Raw genomic sequence first — 20,831 nt, 5'->3', positions numbered from 1 at the left:
AACAGTCCACCAGAGCCAAGGGCATTTGAAGTATTCTCCAAATGCAGCTCACTGACGCAACTGTGTTTTACATTGCTGCTGAGCTTATATTTGCCTTTTTTATGGTTTTATGTTACATTTTTTACATTGGTTATTTATTACATGCTTTTATTTATTTGATATAAATTTTTTTTAGAAAAACAGAGATGAGTTGCATTGCTGTATGGATACTATCACCGAACAGTGACAAGCATATAAGAATGGGGAAAAAAATTGCAGGTGTGTCGCATAGTCTGGAGAAAAAAGTATAAGCATCAGTATAACGCGTTAGTCAGTAAAAGAGGAAAAAGTCCAAACTCATCTCTTCCCTTCCCTTTGTCACCATGATTTCTGAGTACCTGTTAGTGAGTCTGTCTGGAAAGATATATAAGCAACATACTTGAGAAATACTATCCAGATTGCAAACTATTGGTCATTTTTATCTTGCTTCATGCAAATAAGTCATTCAGGCAGTATATTCCATATTCTACAGTACCCTACAGTATGAATTACCCAAAGTGAGGCTGAGTGGGCTAAGCCATGTGACTGCCAGAATAAACCTGACAACAATTTGGAGAACAAGTCTGTTCAGAGAATTTTGGTAAAAGTGGGGCTTTTTTTTTTTTTTTAATTTTTGTGGTTACTTGAATATGTGCATAAGCCACTGGAAAAGTACCATTCACCACAAGGTAGGCATTGATGGTCTGTCGTCGCTACATTGGTAAACACGTTATTTTCCCATGGCATGAGCACATATTTGGAGTGACAGATCTATATAAGATTGCTTTGTTGTATTGTTACACTGGGCACCCATTTTCACTGATGATAGTTTGATCTTAGTGGAAGAGAAACACATTTTGTCATTTTCTTAAAGAACAAAGATGCAGAATAAAGAATATGGAGAATTAATGAAGTTACAAGGAGCTTGATTTTCAGAAATGCTGAGCCCCCACAACACCTTTGCACCTAATGGGAGATGCTGGTGCTCAGTATCACTGAAAATCAGTTTCTAAAGGTAGATTTTTAATCTGCTCTGTTGATATAGTAAAAAATCATGTGTAGTTTTCTGTTTTTTCTAAAGTTATTTTTATATTAAAGGAAACAAAATGTATAGAAATGTCAGACACTGCCATTCATTTATTTAAGACTATGTGCAACTGTGGTGCTGTAGTGCTTCAATGTAGACACTTACTACAGCAACAGAAGGGTTTTCCCATCACTGTAGGTTACCCACCTCCCAAGAGGCAGTAGCTAGGTTGTTGGAAGAATTCCGTTGTCTAGGTACAGTCTACACCAGGGGTTAGGTCATCTTACCTATGTCACTTGGGGGTGTGAGGGGATTTTCACACACCTGAGATATGTAGCTATGCCGATATCACTTTTCAGTGTGGACCAGTCCTGAGGAGGAGAGAGAATTCATAGTGAGATTGTTATATTTGAGAAGGTTGACGTTCTGCTGCCTAGAGTACCTTAGGCCCTGATTCTGTGGATTTATATATGTGCTTAGCCTTATGTCCTGCAAGGAGTCCCAGTGTCTTTAATGTGACGATTCACAGTGTGCAAAGTTAAGTATGTGTATAAGATCACAGCCTTAATTTGTAACAACTGTTGCTTATCTACTAAGTATCAAAGATTTTATAACTATTACTTCTTGTCCTTTACATGTTGTTGGTGTTACAGTAAAAGGAATGGTATTTAACACTTCCAATTAATGTCACTTATTTTGGATTTGGATTTGACTCAATAAAAATAAGTAAAATTATTCTAAGCACTGTGTTTCCCCAAACCAAAATCCTCCATTGTTATTTTTATTAGTTTGAAGAAAAAGTGATAAAATAACTTGCTAAAATTACAGAATCAATTAAAGCTTGTCACATCAATGGATATTTTTATGCTTTGTATATTTTTAAAGCAAAAGTAAACACATCATTTCAGCTGTTCTAGGTCTTACTTCAGGCAATGTGTTGGAATTCCACAGAAGATCATTTTCACATTTGTCCATCTGGAGCACAAAGTGAACACATTTATTCTTATACTTATGGATGATCAAGTTATTACCTCTATGCAAAATACCAAGGGCTGTATATAGAGGTATCAGCACATAAGTTACCATTTAAATAGGATTCACTGTATTCTGCCAAAAATTTTTGAACACCATACAAGATCACAACATCCTAGGGGAAATCCTGGCCCCATTAGAGGCAATGGGACTTTTGTAATTTGTCACTGTATATTAAAGACGTAACACTCAATCCAGCAAGGTACTTTGACGCTGAGTCAGCAAAATGTTTGCTCAGTCAAGTCTATATTGACCATGCAAAAGACAATTTTTGTAAAGTTTTCAAGAGTGATGTAAATTCTAAGCAGGAAGTTGTAGTAAATGAACTGACATCTAGAGCAGCTGACAAATAAAATCAGTTTATAGAAATGTGATCATTACAGTAAGACTGCTAACTTCTGGGAACATAGCTACTTTACTTTTTTTAAATATGGTTCATGTTTTTAATCAAATACTCTCTAACATAATTGTTTTTTGAAAGATTATCCTTCACAAAACACATTTCCACCTGGATATTTTTACCTACTATTGTTACAAGGAATAGTTAAGATTACTGTAACTGAAATACTGGAGTATCAGAGGGGTAGCCGTGTTAGTCTGGATCTGTAAAAGCAGCAAAGAGTCCTGTGGCACCTTATAGACTAACAGACGTTTTGGAGCATGAGCTTTCGTGGGTGAATACCCACTTCGTCGGATGCATGGCACATGGGTATTCACCCACGAAAGCTCATGCTCCAAAACGTCTGTTAGTCTATAAGATGCCACAAGACTCTTTGCTGCTTTTGCTGAAATATTGGAGAAAGTGATTTTTTCTTAATTCTTTCAATTTGTGTAGTTTGTGCATTTGACAACATTTTTGCATTTCTTACTGGAACCAGGGGATGACAAACAGTTAGAAATTGGGAAATGATAGGTGTGGAACCTGAAACTACTTTAACTCATGTTTTGAACTGGAAAAGATGTTAAGTAGAATGTCATTTTTGACGTGTGCAAAGTTCAGCTTTTAACAGTGCACAGTCCTACAGACTGGGTAAGTTTTTAAACCTTCCCTTCAACACTTGTAAACTGCCTTATCTGTAAATATTTATGAATTACTACATTTGATTGATCCTTTTTTTTGTATGCTTTATTTTTTTTAATTAATAAGTTAAGAGATTTTATTTAATACAGGAAGTAGGATTTAAGTGGTTCCAAGCAGTAACAGATAGAACAAAGTGAAATAAAAGTCAAATAAAATAAAACATGCAAATCTAAGACTAATACAGTAATACAACTGAATACAGACAAAATCTCACCCTTAGAGATGTTTTCATAAGTTTCTTTCACAGACTGGACGCCTCCTAGTCTGGGCACAATCCTTTCCCCTGGTACAGCCCTTGTTCCAGCTCAGGTGGTAGCTAGGGGATTGAATTTTAAATAGTTTGTTTTCAAAGGAATCTCTTAGCACAAAAGGTTTCTTCAATGAGTTTTATTGGCATTTCTATGTCACTGTACTTTTTAACCAAAATACATATTTCCTGACTGCCTGTTTGTTTTTGTTTTTAAATGTGATGTCCCAAAATAAATTGGTTTATGTCACTGTTATCTAAGAAGGTGTTCCGAACATCATAAAGCCAAGGTTATCTTGGACAATTACTTGGTAAACCCCCTTAGTCAATACAATATGGTATCAGTGTAACCAGGTATGTCATCCTATTGGAATACTGTGTCCTATATTTACAGGATGGATGATCTCAATCTGATAAACCCTTTCTATCTCTGTGATCCTGAAGCAAGATCCATATCAGTGATGGGAATTTGCTTACAGTTTAAGTACCTATTGTATATGACATTTAAAAGATTGTGCTATCTAGAAACCCAGTACTGCAATTAAAAAAAGAAACCTTCATTGTTTTTTACAAAGAGAACAGTTTCTCGGCTCCCTGACTCATGGGAAAAATATGCTCTTTGACTGGCAGTCTGGCTGGTCATAGCACCCTGTTCTGCAAGAAACTCTTCAGTGACTGTACAGGATAGTCATGAGGTACTCTATTGTGCATATGTACATACAGAACATGTATATCCTGTTAATGGGGTGTGAGGGAGAGAATAGCTCAGGTTACCAAGGGGGAATGGAACTTCTTGTAAAGGAATAAGTAATGGGATTCAAAGCAGAGGTGAGATGACAAGGAGAGGAGTTAATCTAGGAGATATTGAAGTACTTAAATCAGATGTGTTGGGGGGGGGGCAACTGGAGAATAAAAAGGTGGTCAATTGTTGATGCTTGTATGCTTAGGAAGCAATGACAGCACTGTCAAATATAACTAATGGAATGGACCCAAAAGAATCAAACTGAATAAAATTACATTGGATATAATATTTTACTGGTGCCATCTTAATGTGTTTAACAAGACGGATGATTTCCCACATCTTACAAGCAGACTATAACCCTGTTTTGTATAACTGCTATCTAATTGTTATGTGTTGTGGGATGGTTAGATAAACAGGAAGACCACTAAGGCAATGGAAAACAAAACAAAAATAATCAAACATGTTTATCACTGGAACAATGAAATGGCTCCAATAGCAGACACCAAATGAATTATGCAATACATAACTTAATTTTCTGGGGCACAGATGTTTCATTTTTCCTGTATGAAGATGACTGAGCCTTGAATGACAGTTGCAGGCAGTCTTTGATTGCTCCGTGGCTCACATGCTTGAATATGACTTGCATTTTAGTTGCTTTTTACATGCTGTTACTTTATCGCACATAGAAAATTGACACCATATTGGGCTGCTCAAGGCCAAGCGAAGAGTAATTCCATAATTTTGATATGCTTTGTGTTTAAATGAGGGAGAAGGAAGGTTGCCGGTATTTAAATTCTGCAACATTATTAAATCAGCGAAAGATGGAGGAAAGGAGTTGTGAGAAACCTTCTCAATTTATATTTGGAAACTGTAGATTTATTGACTGAGGTCTGTTTTAATGATTAATGCTATATAACTTTAATGTGATGGTTATGTAAATGAGAGGTGAATTGTGGTGCATTGCTGAGCAGTCATTTAACACTTCAGTTCTTCTTTGAACATTTGTCCATGCAGATCCCAGTGTGTGTGAGAACCTGAAATCTTTTAACCATTAGTGTCTGGTGGGGTTGTGCATGTACCCTGTACATTCTCGCATCCCTTACAGCGAGGTATAAAAGGCAGAACAGCCCCAGCTGCCACTCCTTTCCTTCTCACTGTCCATGGGACTGCTCCTGGGCAGGACTGAGCCTGGGATTTCTGAGACGCATTTCTACTTCGCTGCTAAAATAACATGGTTTGTCTCCTCCACAACTCTCCTTTAGTTCCTTAATTCCAAGGGTTCTAATGAAGTAACTTCAGGACAAAACTCAGGTGATATTGATAGCTGCAGCCTGGGCATGTCAGTTCTGGTATTCCCATCTAATGTGGCAGTTGATCAGTCACCCTCTTCCTCTTTTTGAACCTACTAGACATCATCTGACAGAGCCAAGGCCTGATGCTGCCCCTAGACTCGGAGTCAATGCATTAACAGCATAGAATCTTGCTGACTTTATTTTGTGAACAGATCCCAGCCAGCATCTCTGCAAGCGGTTTTGATTCAAAGCAAAGAAAGCTTCCACCAAAAAAATACATCAGAGAGAAAACTCTTCCTTTTGTAGTCTTTTCAGAATCTTGTTAAACTCTTGGTTGCTTCTATTTTGGGCTATTTATTGTCTTTAGAATGTGTTGCTTTTGGTTAGCTTTGTTGAAGTCCATTTAGCCACTATGTCAGCATACTCTCTACCCGTTGACAATTGTCCAATTTTTTCCCTCATTCCACTGTTTCTTAATTTTCTAAAAACCCAGTTAAGATGTTTCTGCCAATGAGGGAGCCATTCCCTACCTGGGACTTGAATGGGATACTTGCTGCTTTGAAAGACTCTCCCTCTGAGCCTATGTATCACCTTTCTGATAAAATGGTTGTTTTAGTCTCCATCATCTTGACCTGTAGAGGGGACAAAAATCAAGCTTTAATGGTTGAACAGCCTTATACAGTATTTCATAAGGACTAAGTAACTCTCACATCTCACCTGAAATTTCTATCAAAAATTGCTTGATTGTCCTATAAACCAGTGTATTCACCTCCTGGTATTTTTTCCTAAGACTCATTACTCTGTTGAAGAGTCTGTACTCCATACACTAGATATTCTTAGGGCTATGTCTTTCATTTTACCTTGACAGGACAAAGCCTTTCTGCAATCACCTCAGCTTTTCATGGTCTTTTATAAATTTAAGTCTGCTTCCTCAAAAAGTGTGTCCAAATGGGTTTATAGATTGCATTAAAATGTCCTGCTCTTTGAATAAACTACCCATTCCCTCTCAGGTTAGTTCACATTCAATGTACATAACTTGTTTAAGAGAGTACCTATTCTTGAAATCTGTAGAGCAGCTACCAGGAGTTCAGTCTATTGGCTCAGCTTCTAGATCAAATGGACAGCTTAGCAGGGGTGTTCTACAGTCATTTAGATAGGGACTCCAGTCACCCATATCTTTATGGGATAACTTCCAGCTACTCTTAGTGGGCAAATGCATAGAGAGGTTACTTACTTTACAGTACTGGAGTTATTCAAGGTGCTTTTGTCCCTGTGGCTCTCACAACCCGTGCTCCTTCCCAGTGACATGGAGTCCTTACCTGGATTTGTTAGTGAAGAAGTTGAGGCAATTGGGGCTGCTCTATCTTTTATCCCTCTCTATAGGGGGCCCACGAGTTGTGAGACACCTAGATGAATATAATTTGTTGGAGAAAAGTCAACATGGTTTTTGTAAAGGGAAATCATGGCTCTGAAATCTACTAGAATTCTTTAAGGGGGTCAACAAGCATATGAACAAGGGGGATCTAGTGGATATAGTTTACTTAGATTTTTCAAAAAGCCTTTGAGAAGATCCCTCACCAAAGGCTCTTAAGCAAAGTAAGTTTGTCATGGGATAAGAGGGAAGGTCCTCTCTTGGATTGGTAACTGGTTAAGAGATAGGAAACAACGGTCAGTTTTCATAATGGAGAGAGGTAAATGGTGGTGTCCCCCAGGGATCTGTACTGGGGTCCCAGTCCTATTCAACGTATTCATAAATGATCTGGGGAAAGGGGTAAACAGTGAGGTGGCAAAATTTTCAGATGATACAAAACTACTCAAGATAGTTAAGTCTCAGGCAGACTGTGAAGAGCTACAAAAGGATCTCTCAAAACTGGGTGACTGGGCAACAAAATGCAATGAATTCAGTGGTTGATAAATGCAAAGTAATGCACACTGGAAAAATAATCAACTATACACTATAAATTATGGGTCTAAGTTAGCTGTACAGTCAAGAAAGAAGATCTTGGACTCATTGTGGATAATTCTCTGAAAACATTCAGTGTGCAGCAGCAGCAGAAAAAAATAGAACAGGGGTCCAATGCGTGGTATGTCCCATGTACTGTCCAGCGGACGATGCCTCTGGATGACGCCGCTTGTCAGCAGCATTTCGGCGGATGCTCATCTGCTGCCACGATCTTTCGTGGCTTGTTGTATTAGAATGTTGGGAATCATTAAGAAAGGGAAAGGTAATAAGTTAGAAGATATCATATTGCCTCTATATAAATCCATGATACTCCCACACCTTGAATACGGCATGCAGATGTGGTTGCCCCATCTCAAAAAAGATGTATTGGAACTGGAAAGGGTTCAGAAAAGGGCAATAAAAGTGATAAGGGATATGGAATGCCTTCCATATGAAGAGAGATTAATAAGACTGGGACTTTTCAGCTTGGAAAAGATGTAACTAAGGGGGAATATGATAGAGATCTATAAAACCATGACTGTTGTGGAGAAAGTAAATAAGGAAGTGTTATTTACTCCTTCTCATAACACAAGAGCTAGGGGTCACCAAATGAAATTAATAGGCAACAGGTTTAAAACAAACAAAAGAGTATTTTTTCACACAGTGCACAGTCAGCATGTGGAACTCCTTGCGAGAGGATGTTGTGAAGGCCCAGACTATAACACGGTTAGAAAAAAGAACTAGATAACTTCCTGGAGGATAGGTCCATCAGTGACTATTAGCCAGGATGGGCAGGGATGGTATCCATAGCCTTAGTTTGCCAGAAGCTGGGAATGGGCAATAGGGGATGGATCACTTGATGATCACCTTTTATGTTCATTCCTTCTGTGGCATCTGGAATTGGCCACTGTCAGAAGACAGGATACTGGGCTAGATGGACCTTTGGTCTGACCTAGCATGGCTGTTCTTATGTTATGTTCTTATGAGTTACCTGGTGCTTGTACAGCATGAACAGACAGTGCTGCAAAAAGATTCCAGGCTCACATATACAAGTTGCGCACACCTACAGTATAGTTAAAACGTTGTGTGGTTGTGGTAAAATAGACCTATGTTCTGTGGCAGGTCTCTGCATTATATGTCACTCTGGTGAAGCCATGTGGAAATCAGTGGCAGCTTCCTTTAAATTTAAAAAAAAAATTTTTTTAATTGACTCAATACAACAATGAATAAAGCAGTAATCCCTGCCTTTTAATGTCAATTAAAATGAAATTGATTTTATTCTGATCCCACATTTTCATTTTCTGTGCACTCTAGATTTAGAGACAGTAGAAGGGTGAGTGAGGCAGTTGTTTGTCCCAGGATCACACATCAGTTGGATGTTTCTTCTAAAATGGACAGCAGTGAAATAACTAATAATGTTGACATTAATTGTGTTTCTCACAGCCCACTGAGATAAATAGGGCAGTTCATACCTCTCTTAGAGCTGTTGTTTGAAGCCATCTCCAGATCCAGGATTATAATCAGTTCATAGCTTTTTATGGTTATTTAAACCTGATCATATTCTTTTAAGTTTCGTTATCAGATTTTAAGTTAAAACCCATAGGACCCGATTCTGCGCCGCCTCCCCCCCCCTCCGCCTTAGGTTGTTTGTGTAGTACTGTGCTTGTTGAATAGTTCCATTTCAGTAAATGGAACTGTTGAAAGAGTTTACTCAAAGTGAGTAAACGTTGCAGAAACTTGCCCATACAGAGAGTGCATTGGAATGACCTCTGTGGTTCTGATTCAGTGAGCTATGTTTTCTAGACCAAAATGGAATCATCCACTGCCTTGAAGGCTAAGCATTACACAGTGCCTTGTAAGTAATAAATAAATGAGAGCTTGTTTTTATAAGCACATAAAAAGGTGAGAAAACTTGCTTTTTTTTTTAATAATAAATACTTTTGCTGAGCAATGTACATAGCTATTGGAGACTTTAAGACATAAGTGATTTTAGACTGTCGGAGTGCCAGCTATTTATGTGGTAGTTGAGCTTTTAAAATGAAAAGAATGAATCCTTTTGAAGATTCTTCTGAATGCTGTTGACACTTGCTCTTCGAAAGAGCATACAGTAATTTAATTCATTACTGTACTGAAAGATAATATTGAGTGTTCAGATTGCTACACTAGAGATGTTTATTTTGAAGTTCTTAGGGAGTTTGCATCTTTTTATATGATGTATGCAGAAGTATTATGAGATAGAAAAACAAGGTAGGACAAATACCTGTGTGAAAAGGAGAAAGAAGTACACCCCAAAATTACTCAGGTGGTATATAGCTGAATATAAGGAAAAAGTTGCCCTTAGATACAGGTGTACACTTCCCACTGTAATCAGTGAGATTGTATATCTGAGGGTAGAATTTGAATCACTATTTTTAGAGTCCTCCAACCTTGTTTAGCCTTTTGTACATGAGTGTCCCCAGCAGTGCTATGGTAGGTCTCTTAAATTCTGTCCCAAATATGCTATTACTTTAAAATACTGGGATTTATACTTCTTTGTAATTAGATAGTGATTGTCCTAAAAAAGTTCAAGCGCCTTGTCTTCACCTGTCAGGCACTGCATTCGGCTCCAGCTTAGATCTCTGCTTTCCCTTCTTTCTATTTCCTCTCCCATATCTTGTCCCAAGCCTCTCTCCTGCCTCCCTGTTTTGTATTCTCATCTCACAATGTTCCTTATGTTTGGAATATTCTCCCTGTTCTCCGGCACCAGACGACCTTTCCCTCCTCCTTAAAATTCCTCCTCAAAATACATTTGTTCAACAAAGTCTTTAAGAAATGACCGGTGCTGGACTTTTACGCCACCTCCGACTCCTACCGGCATTTCATGCTCTGTATGTGTCAGAACTGTTTGTCTGTCTATATTAGATTGTAATCTTGTAGGCAGGGACTGTCGTCGTCTTATGTTTGGAGCCAGAAATCTTGTTGGCTTGCAGTGAATGACAATAATAATAATAATAATAATTAATAATAATAATAACAAAATATTTTTATTACACTTCAGTTTTCTTTTAAGAGCCGTAAAGATTTTTTTTGCTAAAGTGAGATAAAACAACAGTTTCTTCAGTGCTTTAACTTGACTTCTTCCATATGACACATCACTGGAGATGCCTGATTTGATCATTTGAATGTTCTGGTACTTACCCTGTTAAGAGACACTGTTTTCCATATGAAAATCCCTTTCTAAAAGTCGTTTCACTTTAATGTGTGGTTTAGCAGTGGGAACAGACTTTTCAGGCTTGATGATAAAAAAAAAAAGATTTATATTTCAAAATTGGCATATAAAAGTAATCACAGGCTCATATAACCTCTCCAAGTTAATCATGTCATTGGTACCTAAACACTTGGAACTATGTTTGTCCCAAGGGAAAATATATAGTCCAGTAAATAATGCGTATTAGCAATTCAGAACATCTTGTGCATGTCTTCTTCCCAGTATAACAGTTCATCAGCTCCTGCCAAAAGAGAAAAGATTGCACTGCGAAACACATGTTGGTCTGTTTTCCATATTATCCAATGGAGACCTCAACAGGCAATTCTTGGAGCTCTTGTAAATATTAGAAACAAGGATACAGTTTAAAACAATTGCATTATTGCACCCCTCTCCTAAGATGACCAGATGTCCCAATTTTATAGGGACAGTCCTGATTTTTGGGTCTTTTTCTTATATAGGTTCCTGTTACCCCCCTGTCTGGTCACCCTACCCTCTCCTAGCACAGACCCAAGCAAATAAATGGGCCTTACTGCATGCCCAACAGGAAAACAAATTCAGACTGTTTTGCATCAGCAGAAGGAGGAAATCCCAGACTCTAAAAGCCTTCACTGATGATGTCCTGCTACCAGGCGTGCCCCCCGCCCCCCACCCCCAAAAAGGATGTTTGCATAAAATAGAGACCACTTTTATCCTCAAGGCTCTGATCCTACAACTGCATCCAAGTGGGCGGAGTCCCATGGAAATCAGTGGGGCTCCATGCAGGGACAAGAGTTTGCATGTGTAGAGCTGGTTGTCTAAGGTAGCCAGCCAGCTATGAATTGTTTGATTGAACTGCTTTTCTTTAACTACTTACATTTCTGTAACCCTTTAACAGTCTTATCAATTTTTGTAAAATGTATTACAGGCCTGACTCTAAACTAAGAATACTGTCTGATACTTTAAATCTATATTTAGATTTTTTAAAACTTCCTGGTATGTCATTTCTTGAAAATTTTAAATGAAATGTTAAAAAGAGGAAAATTGCCATAAATGTTAAAATATGGTCAAAAACGTAAAGTTAGGAAATTCAGATGTAAATTTGAAACCTTGGTATTTACTTCCTTCACTTTGCCCAAGTATTGCAGCACTTCTTCCAGTACAGAATGTAAAATGGCCAGATGTTTGGAGAATGTTATGATATTTAGATACCCCAGCAGAACTGAAACACTTTAAACCTTAATCTTTTTTTCAGTATTTTTTAATTTTTTCATGATTCAGAGGCCAAAAATCTAACCTTTTGAGTAATCGATTCTGAGTACTGTAAAATTGTTTTGTTTTACTCAAAGTTTGCAAGCCAAGTATTTTTAGATAAAATGTATAATGGTAGTGACCCTAAAGCAGCAAATTGATGCATAATTCTTTTTCACAGTCTTACATACAGAGTGGTAAGAGGTAAGTACATACCTGTATGCACAAGTGAAATCCAAAACAGAGCTAATAGGTCAAAAGTTTGGTCTTTCAGACTTAAGTGTGTCCTTTTTAAATATTTCAGTCTGGTATTTTTCTACATGAATGTTAAAAATTGCACAATAGACTGAAAACACACAACCTAGAGGCTCTTCTTCTCATATAGTAACAGTGCTTATGCTTTTTTGTTTTCCCAGGGCTGATGAAATTGAGATGATCATGACGGATCTCGAAAGGGCAAATCAGGTAGGATTTTAAAACAAGTTTTACTCATCACATTTTAAAAACTTGCATTGATTTTGATTTTTATCTTGGGGAATGTTCCCTTCTGTTGTGGTCTCATGACTGTTCTCGTGTCCTGTCCATGTTTAGCAGTCCAAGCTTATTACTTTGTATGGCTGTGCAAGCTGCAAATATAGTGAGGGAAACTCTATAAGGGATGTATTTCTGCGGTATAGTAATATATTTAGCAATGGATAGTAATATATATTGTAATGGATGCTATTTACAAGCAAACATTTTTAGTTTTTTAAACTCATTTTGTTTTTTAAATGCCTCAAATGTTTGCCACAGCAAGGGACATGCCCATAGATGGTGTCTAGCTTAATCCAAATTGTACTTCTATTGTTTTTCCAATGTTGTTGTAGCTGTGTTGGTCCCAGGATATTAGAGAGACAAGGTGGGGAAGGTAATATCTTTTATTGGACCAACTTCTGTTGTTTTTCTCACCAACAGAAGTTGGTCCAATAAAAGATATTACCTCACCCACCTTATCTCTCTAATGTTCTTGTTGACTAGTTGTGGGAATTGAAGTAGTTTGCTCACAGCAATGAATCTGTAATGCACCATATTAGGCAAATCAGCTCTTGTTAAAAATAATGGGCAGCAACTGATCACGACATTCCAAGCCTGATCAAATAGATGAAAACCAATAGATAAACTCTCAGGCTTAAATTTTCAAAAAGTGACTAGTGATTTTGTGTGCCTCAATGTTTGGGTGCTCAACGTAAGAGACATCATAATGGGAATGTTTATTAGAAACTGCGGAGCACTTGGCGTTTGGAAATCCAGTTCCTTTAAGGTGTCTCCCTCAGTTGGAGCCGGGGCCAGGGCCAGATCAGGGGAGCAGAGCAGAGCTGCGGCTGGGGACAGAGTTGCTTGGGGGATGCTCCCTCCCTGCCCCTCACTGGGGCTTGTCCGTGCCGTCTGTTCCCCTGCCCCAAATGTTCCTCCGTACCCCTCTAGTGGGGCGCACCTCACAGTTTGGGTGACTACTGCTGTATACAAAGAACATATTTATATTTGAATAGTCAAAACTGGAATGTAGTTCAGAAGAGAGATTCAAAGAACAGCAAAGCCTTGGTATTAAAAACATTAACAGAATTTTTCTGCTTAAAATAGTAAATATATTTTCATTTTCAAACACAAATATTTTATATTTGAAAATTTCCTTTCTCTTAGCTGTCGAATCCTGAGTTCAGAGCCCTGTACTTTCCTTGCTTTATTTGATAACATACCTACAACTTTTAGAGCCAAATGGGAAATGCTGTTACCTTCTCTACTGCAACTGATGATATATTTCACTTTGTAGAAGAAACACAGATCCCTGTTCTCAGGTGTTGGAAGGGAATCTGCTCTTCCTTGAACCTTTAGGATATTCAAAGAGTACATTCTCATTTGCTTAGGGCCAGGTTCTCCCCTCCCACTGAAAAAGTGCTCTGAAAACTCAGCAAGTTAAAACTTCAAGAATTTCTGAAGCAGAAGGTAGTGTTGCCTTCAGATCTCAAGAAGACAAACTTGTGCAGTTGTTCTGTGATTCTTTCACTTCCTCCAACTTTTCAGTTCCCCTATACTTTCTCTTCAGCCCTCTGATCAGTTCTATTCATGCAGTGGGCATTCTCAGGGATAGGGGGAGTGTGCTGTTGGTTGTGCTTCCAGTGCCCAGAAGGGATTGTAGACCCTTTTTAAATGCATTACACTGAAGTTAGTGATTTGTGATTGGAAAATTTGGAAAAATCAAAACCACTGGTAAGGCAAGAGCAGACTTCATACATTGAGGTCAGAGGAATATGTTATACTTGAAAAAGAGGGCAGTGGCCATAGAATTAAGGCTTGTCTTCATGGCTTTATTAGCTCCAGGTATAAGTTGAGTTCTGCCCAACTCCTGTGCACACACACGAAAATCTCTAAGCTCGAGTTAAATAATGCTTTAAGGGCACGCATCCATGGTGTGAATTGAAGCTCAAGTGCTGCTGATGCTGGAGCTAATAATGGAGTGAGTTTCCAGCAGCTTGAGTTTCCAACAACTCATCAGATGCTAAGCCTCTCACAGCGTCCTGCTAATCAAATCATGTTATGTAGTTTGAATGTTTTATAGAGCAGCCACTCTCACTGCACTCAAGCTAGGCTGGCTGGAGTGGGGGAACTCGAACGTACTAACTAACGCTGCCTGTTGCAGTAAAGACAAGCCTTTTGAGAGGTATACTGACTGGAATAGGGCTTGCCAGGGATATTGTGTAGAGACAGGGTTCTGCAGTTAGAGTATGAAGTTTTATAGGGTTAGTTTGATAAACAGTGAATTATACCACAGACCTGAAATGGAGGGACAATGCTGAAGAAGCAGAAAGATAGTGATAATGGAGAATGAAGCAAAGCATTAAAGTAGTGAGAGGGATAAACCAGTATAAAAAGACAAGATGGAGCAGTAAGTAAAGTTGGCTGCTGGATCGAGGGTTCTGTTAGGGGGACAAACTTAATCATTCATTAGCATTTAATTTTATTTTAACACTTAGAGTCTAAAGGATTCTGTTGAGACCTGCTGCAATTGCCTTAGTAGTAACAGGATGCCATTTCTGTTGCAGGATAACAAAAGAACTGTCAGATGAGCATGTATCTCATTCTTTGCTTCTCTGTTAATCCTTAAGGCTCTATTACTGAATACTTTAATTGGTATCAATAAAGGAGCAGAATGGAACTATATCTGAATACAGCAGAACTTTGCTACTTTTCAGTTTGCTGATCCACAAACTCAGTGTTTCTCACAAACAAAATCTAGATGTTTTACCTGGCATTTCCATAAGGATTTAATTAATAGAGCTGTAGTGAGGAATCTCATTTTATTGAGGTTTCATTTTACACAATCAGTGACTGCATATTTGCTGATATGCTGTGAAGTATGATGATAAATAATTAAAACAAACTGCCCTTACTTGCCAAATAAATGAATTTAGCATAGTTGGGGACTGTGGAATGTTTAATGTCCAAGCTGCTGTGGATCACAGTTGAGTTTATCTGGCTGTGGTTTCACATTACCGATGTATGCAGATCTATATGGCCAAATATTGGGTATCCAAATTAAGAAAAATAAAATTAAAAGTGTGTTGTGAACTGGTACAATTTATTCTTCCTTGATAAAGGTGTTTGAAAGTGTGTTCCCCATGTAGAAATGAGAAAGGAACACCTAAATTAAGGAAGTGCCAGTTGATTGTCATTGACATTATAATATCAGTGTAATGCCTTGAAGAATCAAACATGATTTTAAAAAAGATCAGATTGAGAAATGTCATGTTTGCAGTGTTTCTTGTGGAGCAAGAGACAGGAGAATATAAGAAACTTTTCCACCTGCAGAATGCATCGGAAATATATAACTTTGATTTTTTTTTTTTGTACAGTATGTTATGCTATGTTGTATCTTTGGAAGGTCAGCGTGTTTTCGTTGGTCTCCTTGTTTCGCCTCATGATGCTGATACAGTTCCTGAATTTGTCCTTCACGCATTTGTGTGTTTTGTAGGGTAGAGATAATTGCAGATTATAGAAAGTTCTGTCATAATGGAACAAGAAAAGAGGAAATGTTCTTTTCAGAGTGGCAGCTGAATTACATAGTAGTTTGTTAAAGGATCTAGACTGGATTAGTGCTATGCATTTAATGAATTGTTCTGTTTGATTTTAAGATCAGTAGAGGAACAATTAATGATTTAAAAATTGTTGAAACAAAAGAATACTAAAATGTAAAAACCACTGCATCTGCTATAGCAAGTATATACAAAACCAACAATTTTCTTTTGTCCCAAAAGCATAAGGAAAATGAAATTATTTTAGCAGAAATAGTTTTCAGGTTTTTTTAATTGCAGTATAATCTCATTCTAGCTCCAACAGATCATGCTGGAAAATTGTTTAGATTTATATTTCCAGCTAAGCACAATTGCTATGAAATATGCATATGTCAGGCCAATATATGGAGTGATATTTCTTCTTGTTCAGTTAACATCACTAACAACATATATTCAAAGGATGGGTATTGGACAAAAATAATTTTGTTCCACAACTGATGGCAGCAACAACGACGATGTGTTCCTGTTTTTATTCACCATGAAGATAGTATTGTTATCTCAGCACGATTCCTTCATCTGCACCAAGGCTGATGCAGCTAACATTAGAATATCTGGATTCTGTTTCTGACTCTTCAACTCACTGTTGCTAGATCTGCAGCTAAAATAAATGGTTTACACCAGGGTGCCCAAGCTACAGCCCACGGTCTGAACATAGCCCATCAGAGCATTTCATAAGGCCTGCGGCCTCCTTCAACACAGTATAGTAACATCCAATTCATTAGTGTTTTATCGTCTTGTTTTCATAATTTTAGTTTACATGAATGTGTAAATAGGTTGTTTCTATGTATAGTATTGTCTATCTAAATGGGTACGAAATAAGCTGAACTTAAAAGGGAAATCAGTACAGGTGACTTTAAATCTTATTAAAAGATGTAGAATCTGTTTGGCCCACACAAGATTGTGCTTAGGTTTATCTGGCCCTCCCGTGTAATAAAGTTGAGTACCACTGGTTTACACCATTTGATGAGGTCTGGCAGTGTTTGCACCAGAATTTTGATCCTGTGCCTCAGTTTCACCATCTGTAAAAGAGAAATAATGATAGTCACCTTTGTAAAGTGCAGAGTGTAAATTGTAAAGAGAAGAGACATAAAGCTGAAGACTAAATTCTGACTCTTAAAAACTTACATTTGGTCTGTGTTAAATTATAGCTGTGAAACGTGGATGTTCAAACACTGGATAATAAGAAATGATGGGGTTGTCTGTACTTGTAGTGCTGAAACAGAAAAGTCCTCCCGTCGACATAGTGCTGTCTACACCAGGAGTTAGGTCAGTTGCTAAGGGGTATGGAAAATCCTGAGCAACATAGTTCTACCACATAAATTTGTAGTGTAAACCAGTGCTACGGTACTTCAAATTATGATGTTATAGAAGAATTCTGCAAATATAATCTAACCAATAGAAAATTGTTGGTCAGCAGGCACTAATCAGAGATCTTATGGAAAGAAAGATTAGATTTTCAGGGCACGTTTTAAGGCACTCGGTGGTAGTGCATGTTTTCAGGCACTGGAAAGGCAGACAAGGCAGAGAAAGATGATGTTGGATGGACAGTGTGGTATCCTGGGTGGATGAAAAGGAACATTTATCCACACCGGAATTAGCAGAAGATTGTAGAAAATACGCTGCCATGGATGCAAATCTCCAGTAATGGAGATGCCACAGAAGAAGAAAAAATGTATTGCTATTGTTGCATGGAAAGTGCTATCTAATTGCAAAGTATGTTTAATATTATTTTCATAGATGTCCAGGAGTCTGCTGTAAAAGCTCGGCTTCCAACTGGAAGCACATTTACCTGGCAGTGTTTCAGTGAGAAGAGGAAAATTTGAATAGCCTGAAAACGAGACTGAAGACAACCCAAGCTCTTCTGTTTGATGTTGTTTATATAATTCTCCAATGCTGCAAAAATAGGTGCCAAAGCCCTGGAGAGCTTTTCATGTCACTGATTTTCTGATAATGCTTTCTTTTTCTGTGAAACTTGATGCAGACTAAGGCTTCAAAATGGTTGAAAAGTTGTGGGGGGAAATGAAGCATATTGCACTAATATGCCTTAACCAACTAGATGCTTGGAAAGAGCATGGCTGCTGTGGGATGGTCTACAAACAGAGGGCTCTATACTGCAGAGCCTATTGGGCCATAACTAAATCTATTAGTTTCAACAGAACTACTCCTGGTAATATGCATTACGCTTTAGTGTTTGTAGTAATGTTTGCTACGTGTTGTATTTATACAAGAAAAGACAATTCAACTGATAGAACTCTGAAGGGAAAGGGGGGAGGGATAGCTCAGTGGTTTGAGCATTGGCCTGCTAAACCTAGGGTTGTGAGTTTAGTCCTTCAAGGGGCAATCTGGGGATTGGTCCTGCTTTGAGCAGAGGGTTGGACTAGATGATCTTTTGAGGTCCCTTCCAACCCTAATAATCTATGATTAAAGTATCTCATTTTTCCAGTCATAGCTCTGGTCTTTGATCAAGTTAATATTATACTCAGTTCATGATCTTCATCCTGTCATTAAGCACTACAAAAATAAGTTCTTCGAGTGCTTGCTCATATTCATTCCAAGTAGGTGTGCGCGCGCCGCGTGCACGTTCGTCGGAAGAATTTTCCCCTAGCAACACCCGGCGGGTCGGCAGGCACCCCCTGCCTAGGACCCGTATCGAGAGAAGATTGATGTCACGGAGAACTGAACCCATTAGCCATCGTGTGCCGCTCTGCTATGGATGAAAGCGTATGACCAAGCGCCAGAGCGCACCGCAGATCGTAGGTGAGCATTCTGAAAGACAGAAATCGACAACTTCACCTAGAAAACCAGGCGCGATCCTCACCTCGGGGACGCTCTCCATGCATGGTTCAAATCGCTACAGGCCAATCCCAGGCTAACGCGGCAGAGCAGGGTCCTGGTGGAGCGCGTAGGACGATGGACTGGAAAGTATGAACGTAGCGCCTGGCCCAGCCAACACCGCATTCACGTCAGCAGCACACGCAGGCAGCGCACGGACGAGAGCATTCACGAGTGTGACCACACACGCTGCTCTCCTCCTCAGATGTTCTCTGCTCCTACGAACGCGCGAGGGGCCGTTTGTGTGGTGTGTTTAGGTCAGTGCTTGGGTCGCACGTAGATGGCGTCGATGCCTACTGGCGCGTGTGGTAACGGAAAGTGATAGAGGGCCTCCTGGTATACCCAACGAGTGAAGTCTCAGAAGCATGGGGATATTCAACAAGAGATGGGGATCACCTTGCGGTTAGCTGGATAGGCCCAAAAGTATCCAGAAGATGCACTCGGCTTTGCTTGTCCTCCAGGACCTGGTGTCCTGCCCTAGGCTCGCAACAATCCCGTAGACAGAGCGTGTCTTCAGGAGCAGGAGAGCGAACCCGCAGGGGTGCGTAGATGGCCAAGCGTGGAGGCAGATCGTCCGACTGGGAGACATGGGTAACATTCCTCCGACCTCGCGTTGTATATGCGCGATACGGATGCGGGGAAGATCTCGTCGCAAGTGCCGGCGACCGGAGCGGGACCTGCGACCAGCACGGTGCCCGGGAGGTCGACCGGAACGGGACCTGCTACCGCACTCCGGTGCCGGGAGTAGCATCGCGAGTAGAAGCGACGGTCGAGTTACTGGGCCTCTCGTCATGGGATAGGAAATAACTCCACAACATAACGAGGGAGGTAGAACGTCTGCACGAGAGTAACGGTCCGGTGACCTGGACCGGTGCGCGAGTACGACATAGCCGGCGCGACAGAGAGACACCGGTACGGGATCTGGACGAGTCGCGGTGCTGCACGAGCAGACCGGCGCAAGAGCGGTGCCATGATTCGGCTTCAACCGGTGCCCGCTACCACTACTCCGAGGAAATCGATCGACTAATAAACATAGCACGGAATTCCCCGTAGACCAGAGATTGCACCGGCGCGTCGTCGGGGGTCTGGGCCGCGCGGGAGGTTCAGCTCCAGCGCCAGCTTCAATTCCCTGCCGCTCGAAAGGTGCTCGACAGGGTAGTGGGAACAGCAACGCCTGCTATCAGCGGACTTCCGACCAGCGCGAGCTGTCTGGCACGGACTACGCTCTTGCCTGGGCCGGAGTCGAGGTGCTGGGAAACCGTGCCGGGGCAGAATTGGCGTGGCCGCACGGCACGGTTTCCCATGCTACAGTACTGCGGTGCGTAGTGCAAGCGCAGGAGCCTTGACTTCCTTCGCCTTCGTGAGAAGGGAGCGGTGCCGGGCCGACTTCTGCGCGGGAGACCTGTTGGTGCCGCGGTGTTTTGGTGGTGCCAGTACTCGTCTCCGGTGCCGATGCGGAACCCTGCCCGGTAGGACTTCCGTGCGCTCGCTGCGCGAGCTGCGGGGTCAGCGGCCTCATAAAGAGATCGTGGCATTAGATAGCGATTCCCGCCTCGGCCTTGCTTTTTGCCTTGTCGAATACTAGGACACTTACAGATTTGCCACTTGTTCGTCCGTTCAGCAAGTAGGCTCTAACCAGAGCGACTTCTAGCAACGATGCGTGGGGGCTTCCGTTGGCAACTAACGGCCAACGGAGGAGACCGACACGATTTTGAAGCACGAGCGAGGAAGCCAGGCGATGAGCCCGGAGTACCGAGCAGGAGGTTTGGAAGGAGGTATGAAACTCAGCCCTCTACCTATTATAACAAAATTACACATAACTACTACTAATTAAAAGCAGAATTGAACACTCACTACAACACTCACAAGTATAAACTAGAAGAAAAACGGGTTGAAAGCTAGGGTAAGTGGAGTCACGCAAGTCAGCACTCCGACTGGTTTCTCCAACGACCGACACGGGCGGTTAAGAAGGAACTGACAGAGCGGCCTGGTCGGCAGGGGCATATATAGGTGCCGCAAAGGCGGCCCAATGAGA

The 20,831-nt window shown here is 40.2% G+C and overlaps 1 protein-coding gene across 6 annotated transcripts in view; it reads left to right on the top strand.

The window, feature by feature from the left end:
- Positions 1-20,831, top strand: part of CUX1 (cut like homeobox 1) — a 441,436-nt gene that overhangs the window by 266,755 nt on the left and 153,850 nt on the right. For all 6 annotated transcript variants that reach the window (XM_075074026.1, XM_075074022.1, XM_075074024.1 and 3 more), the window contains exon 9: positions 12,272-12,320. In XM_075074026.1, coding sequence (XP_074930127.1) covers positions 12,272-12,320 — 49 coding nt within the window. The remainder of the gene's footprint in view (positions 1-12,271; positions 12,321-20,831) is intronic.

Source organism: Chelonoidis abingdonii, chromosome 20 (genome assembly GCF_003597395.2).
Source record: "Chelonoidis abingdonii isolate Lonesome George chromosome 20, CheloAbing_2.0, whole genome shotgun sequence".
In the NCBI taxonomy this organism is placed as follows: Eukaryota; Metazoa; Chordata; order Testudines; family Testudinidae; genus Chelonoidis; species Chelonoidis abingdonii.
Note: the sequence above shows the minus strand (reverse complement) of the source record. Positions and strands in the feature narration are given on the sequence as shown.